Below are 6,578 nucleotides of genomic sequence, written 5' to 3'. Positions count from 1 at the left end.
GATGGCGTTGTCCTGGTGACCCAGAGCTATGAAACACTGCCCATTGAGCTGGAGAGTCTCAAAGCACCTCTACAGGACTACAGCTCAGTATGACTTTCCTTTTAATCTGTCCATGTCGCTTGTTCTGTACCTGTATTCCCTCTGTTACTGTCTTACGCACACTTAAAGTTTTCTTGCTCTTTCTGTTTTTCTCTCCCTCTCTCTCCCTAGGTGGACAATGGCCTGGGGGAGGAGGTGGTGGTCCTAAAGGTCCCTGGTCTCCCTGGCAACCGACTGGTGTATGCCTCCACTGGCCCGGTGAATCGTGACTATGACGATGTCAGGCGTTTCAGTGATGCTGCTGTAAATGGCGTTAATCGGTCAGTTTTTGTTCAAAAGGAAAACAGTGGATGAGTTTTACTGGCTCACTCTAGGTTTCTGTGATGTCTCACTCATCTCTGTATATTAATAACAATAAACATGATTCTGACTGATATCCTCAGGGCCTTGAAAGCGGGTATGCAGCGCCCCTTGCTCATCTGCCCGTCTCACAGCAACTATGAGAAGAACACCCTGGTGGCCGCCCTGGGTGCCCTTCAAGCTCTCTACATGGTGAGCGCCGCTTTTTGAGACAGCAGCTAAAAGACATATCAAACCCTAACCCCAACTTATTCTCTAGATGAAGAGTAAGTGGATGTATATTCTTGACAAAATATCATTTTGTGGCCCTGTCACTAAAGCCAATTGAAGTTAGGGAGGCCAAGGTGAAACCCACTCAATACAAGGTGTGCGTTCTTGGGCTGTGGGTACCACATGAGCCCCTGGGACAGAGATTGGTGGATATGGCGAGTGCTCTGGAGAGTGGCAGGTAAATGTAACCGTCCATTCCTCACTTGAGATTTTTCGCTTTGTTTCTTGCTTGCTCTCACCCATCCTCCTTTCTCTCAGGCTGGTGTGCCGTGATATTGGTGGTTCAGATCCTGAGCGTATGGCTGCCCCCCGCGTGGCTGAGTATGTGCAAAACCTCTTCAGAGACAGCCTTGTGCAGGTGACCTTAAACTGTTGTAAACTTAACATAGAGAATCCAATTAATCCCTTCACGACAGTAGGCATTCTAATCAAGTATGTTGTCAAACAGAAAAAGGGAAAGTGAATAGATGTGATTACACTGGCAAATGGTGAGCTAGAATACAGTATGTAGTATGCAAGTGAAGAGTTGCATGGTATTCTGCTAGATCTCTTTTGCAGAGTTAAGTCATCAATACACTGAGAAATTTTCTGTGCTGACTCCCTTAGGTGGAAGTTTTGAGTGATGTGAAGGCCCTGGAGCGCGAGTACCCCTGCCTGGCTGCAGTCAACCGCTGTGCCAACAGTAAGACCCCCCCCCCCCAACCACTGGGGAGAAAAAACCCTTTCCACTCTCAGCCACAACTAGTTCTCTGCATCTACTTAGATGACTGAAAAGATGTACTAGGAATGCCAGTGTGGGAAAGACCCGCTCGTAATACCTATATGGTGGTGGTGGTTTTTTTTTTCCTCATATAGCTATACCTCGCCACCAAGGAAGAGTCATCAAGCTCCAGTACTGTGGGGAGGGACCCATTCAAACCACTCTGATGCTGGTTGGGAAGGTAAGCTACGACATTCCTCTAACACTTGACAACCCTGCTGTTAAACCACAAGTACGGCAGCCATTTTAGAACATCTCAGACTCAGCCTGTCAGGCTCAGCGCTGCGGTAAGAATCAGTTCTGCTTTCATTAGTCTAAGCTGTGCTTTGTCAGTCTTGGATCACGGGGGTTTGCTCTCCTACCCCTCTGGTAGGTAACATACTCAATTTCATATGCAAGTCTTCCAATAATAGTGCAATACCATTAAAACTACAGTGTTCATGCAGGCCCACTTTACTGCATCCTGCAATCAAGCACAAAATTGTAGTTTTTCCCAATTCTTCCAGGTCGCCAATAGGGCCACATTTGAAGTCATGTAACTGGGCAGCAAAAGAGGTTGTAGACCTCTGGTGTTATTACAATTTCACCCATTCCCCAGTCAAATCTCATATCTGTCAAAATAGTTCCTCACCCCAAAAAACCTCTGCTGACATGCCTAATTTCATATTCATACTCTGCAATAATACTGCAGTAAGAACAAGCCTAAATACTTATGCAGCGGGAAATTGTAGGTTTTTACCTCCTTTCTCCTGCGTGGCCAAGAATATCTGCTCAGTATTTTAAAAAACTAAAAATTAAATGTTCATACATCCAGAAGATGTGATATGAAAAACTTAACGCTGTCAGATTGTTTGTGCTCCAACGGTGTGCTGAATTGTGGGGATGGATTTAAAGCATTTTTTTTTTAAAAGCAGGTTTGAAATAGCGGGTTGTGGAACCACGGACATCAGAGATCATCTTTGCTTAACAAACTTCAGCGATGATGGCTTGTGCATATGTTTGTTTCCAGGGTATCACTTACGACACTGGTGGAGCAGACATCAAGGCTGGAGGCGTCATGGCTGGAATGCACAGGGACAAATGTGGAGCTGCTGCCGTTGCCGGCTTCTTCCAGGTTAAACATTCCCTTCAGGACTTGATTGACAAGTGTCTTTTTTTTATATATATGTATATATACTTGATGTGATGCTCTCTTTGTGTTTGTACGGCTCATTTCTTTCAAAACAAATTCAAAGGCTGACATCTACAACTGGATTTAAATACGAAAACACTTAAAAATGTCCCTTAATTTTGAAATAAAGGGATCAGTTTCGATGATGACTTTGAATATACACTGCAACTCATTTGCTCTCATGAGAGAAACGAGTACTTCACCCTTTGGTTCTGCTTGGGCTGAAGGCAGTGTCCCTTGGAGGGAATGTAAGAACCACCAAGTTGTTCTTTAAGGGACTTCGCCACTAGAACCCGAACTCGCAATTACACTCAGGATTTGCAATAACCCTCCATTGTTTCTCTGCCTTCCCTTTCTTTTAAAGATTCTAGCCAAGTTGAAGCCAAGCCACCTAAAAGTTGTTGGCTCTATGGCAATGGTGAGGAACAGTGTGGGGGCAGGTCAGTGTCAATCACTCTTTTACATTTTCAGTGTCTGTTTTTCCCTCCCTCTGTTAGAGGGTCTTTCTCATATAACTTGGGACATTGAAATAAGTGTGTGTGTGTGTGTGTGTGTGTGTGTTTGTGTGTGTGTGTGTTCTCAGACTGCTATGTTGCCGATGAGCTGGTGGTGTCCCGTGCGGGTCGCAGGGTGAGGGTGGGAAACACTGATGCTGAGGGCCGTATGGTTATGGTGGACCTGCTCTGTGAGATGAAGGAGAAGGTAAGATCATCCTGTCATAACGCCACATTCATACACACCCTTCACTTTTTACACAGATATCCAACCTATGTTACCATCTAACTAGTTTCCCCATCTTTAACACCTCAACCTAGTGTGCCCTAACATAGCCAGGGTCCCCCCTGCACTCCTGATAGTGCGTCTTTGTTTTTGCAACTGTCCTCTTGTTGTGTGACCCTTTTTCTGAGTCTTTGGTTTGCCCTGAATCGTATATGAAACGATGTAAATTGTAAAGCTGTCATTTTGATATTATTTTAATGATGGTAGTAACAATAATTGTATCTTTTCTTTCTCTGTAGGCAGTAGAAGAGGTTTCCCCCCAGCTGTTTACTATTGCTACACTGACTGGCCATGCTATCAGAGCCATGGGACCCAACTACTCCGTAAGGACTGCTGCATTACAAACACTAGTGTAGATCGAACACTCGCATGATTTAAATAATCAAACAATAGATGGTCAACAGTTCAGTGCTATGCTCTGCTGAGATTTTTTTAATTTATCTTTTTGCAGATTATCATGGATAATGGACCGGCCCATAGCACAGGAAACGCCACTCAGTGGCAGAAAGGTGAAAAGAAAACAGATTAATGATATAGAGCACCATTTGAATCTGTTGCAAACACCCATTGTCCTTGTAAGCCAGTGTTCGGTACAACTGTCAACAGATGGGTATCAGTCCTTGCGCTAACACACGGTCCTTTTGTCTTCTCCTATCTGTGCAGCTGGCGAGGTGTTGGGGGACATGTTTGAGATTTCCAGTATTAGGCGTGAGGACTACGAGTTCCATAAGGGGAAGTCTGAGTACGAGGACATTCTTCAGTGCAACAACCTGCCATCCACTGCCACTCCTCGAGGACATCAGACCCCAGCAGCTTTCCTTATCATGGCCTCGGGGCTCGACAAGGTAAACGTAAGATATAACCTGTGTATTATGTGTACGGTATGATTATGGCAAAGTGCAACTGGTCAGTGGTAATTTGTCTTCTTGCCCTCCCTGTATTGCTGATACAGCATGGTGTGGATTCTGACAAGCCCCTGCCATACTCCCATGTTGACATTGCTGGGTCCAGTGGTCCTTTCCCCGGTGTGCCAACAGGAGCCCCTATCCTTGCCATGGCAACAAACTACATCCTATCTAATGCTCACTAAGGAGGCATGCACTTCCTATCTCTGTCTCCTCTCTATTATACAATCACTATCATTATACAACTTGTTTAAATAGAATGGCTCCTGCACTATACTGTGCTTATACCCCAACACCAATTGCACAGCTGTCCAACTAGTAGAGATGACATCATGATCAACACATGCAGTGCAAAGTTTGCAGCATTTTAACTCTACATTCCCTAATGCCCCAGATCAACAATATTATTTGAGAATGTTGTCTAAGTTTTGTTTTTTCCAAGATTGGTAATATCCGTCCCATCCATACCAGGCATCAAGAGTCCTTATCCTGAAACTTGAGTGGCCTGTATATTTACTCAGGGTCAATTAGAAGAAATGCCATCCTTTTTTGTGACAAAATGGTGTGTGTCAGACAGATCAAGCACGGTAATAAATAAAAGATGTTTGCAAAGTCCGGTGTTCTCTCAGTCCAACAAACTGCCTTGCCAAAGCTCACATGTATGACATCATTATACATCAGGGCAGAGAAAAGGGCAGGAGGTCATTTATATTTTCTAAAAATCTGAGCTAAGAGTTGCAAATGTCAGTTTATTTGTATGGCCCATGAATGAATGATTTATCTAACATGTAAACAAGCAGAATATAACATACAGATAATCCATTGCCAGTAATCAAAAGTGATCGACAAATCCACACATCAAACTCGGCGAACAGATCTCCACATACATCAGATTATTTGTTACATGTTCGAAAAGGAGTAGGAGGAGTATACACTTATTTTTTCCTACCCCTTCTCGCCTACTCTTGTTAATTCAGCTACTATACATTACAAAAAGGGAAAAAAATATAACTAAAAATATGACAAAAGAATATATGTATATATATATAAAATCCAGTGAGTCAAGTAAATTCTTTATGAGACAGTACAAGCCTGTTTAATGCCATAAGCAATCATCAGCGGTCAAGAAAGCTACACGGGCCACAAACATTGGTAAGCAGCTTTTTTTAACTTTTGGATAAGTGCTTTACCCCGGACCATCAACTGAGGAAGATATTCAATAGGAACACCATGCCTAACATTCAACAAATAATATCGTCCCACAACACAAGACTCATGAACAAATCAATGACACCTTCATCAGAACCGGACTCCCCCAACTGCAACTACCTACGCTATGGTGATGAGAGATGATAACGGCACCATAGAGACATACGTCGGTCTAACACAGGGAACACTCAAAAAGAGGTTTAATGCACACGTGTAGCTTTAGAAACAACCGTTTAAAGAGTGTAACATCTTTAAGCCCTTATATTTGGTCATTGGCGGACAGAAACATTAATTATTCAACCACCTGGAAAACCCTCTCAAAGAACAAAGCATATTCAACCAGTAGTAAAATGTGCAACCTATGTCTCACTGAAGAATATTTTATCATTTGCAAACCAGAAATGTCCACACTGAATAACAGGAATGAATTGGCCAGCAATTGCAGACATGGACACAAGCACCTATTTTGTAATTATAAATAAATCATGACAATAGACAAATACCCCCTCCCCATTAGCGATCACGTGTTTTTGAAATTTTGAACGTTGCACCTCTCCCTTCCCCCATTGGCCGTTGTGCACGTGATGTGCATGACGAGGCAGTAAACGGTGTGTTGTGTCCCGTGTAGCTTTATTGACAGCTGATGATTGCTTATGGCATGAAACAGGCTTGTCTTGTCTCAAAGAATTTACTTGACTCACCGAATTATTTTGCTCCTTATTCGATGAGCACTTTCCCTACTGCTGAGTGTTTCTTTTAACAAGGTTTTATATATATATATATATATATATATATATATTAAGATAGATGTAGGAAAAAAAAGCTTGAATGCATTTTTTCCCCCTACATCTGTCTTAATATTCCACTCCTCATTTCTTGAGCACTTTTATCTATGTTTGGAGATAAGTAAAACTTTAACAGTTAACACAACTTTTCGTTATCCCTGTATCTCTTGATAATCAGTCCTTTGTACTTCTTGAACCGCGTAATGTTTGTACTTTGCTCTTCAAAGTTATTCGGTTTGGGGGCACTCTGTCAGTCATTTTGAAGGAGGCAGACACAGATTTCGTCATGTGCTCCATCA

At 42.8% G+C, this 6,578-nt stretch overlaps 1 protein-coding gene across 1 annotated transcript; it reads left to right on the top strand.

Moving 5' to 3' along the window:
* Positions 1-6: 6 nt before the first annotated feature.
* LOC130133386 (putative aminopeptidase W07G4.4) lies at positions 7-4,927 on the top strand (the record flags this gene model as incomplete). The annotated part of the gene is made up of 14 exons (XM_056301996.1): positions 7-87; positions 211-359; positions 483-591; positions 720-847; positions 928-1,027; positions 1,276-1,351; positions 1,525-1,610; positions 2,439-2,543; positions 2,965-3,040; positions 3,184-3,302; positions 3,620-3,703; positions 3,832-3,889; positions 4,044-4,225; positions 4,333-4,927. Coding segments are annotated over 14 exons (1,491 nt in total), but the record flags the coding sequence as incomplete, so codon positions are not given.
* Positions 4,928-6,578: the final 1,651 nt, after the last annotated feature.

Source organism: Lampris incognitus, unplaced genomic scaffold (genome assembly GCF_029633865.1).
Source record: "Lampris incognitus isolate fLamInc1 unplaced genomic scaffold, fLamInc1.hap2 scaffold_298, whole genome shotgun sequence".
Lineage (NCBI taxonomy): Eukaryota > Metazoa > Chordata > Actinopteri > Lampriformes > Lampridae > Lampris > Lampris incognitus.
The sequence above is the reverse complement of the archived record's forward strand: the minus strand, read 5'-3'. Positions and strand labels throughout refer to the sequence as shown.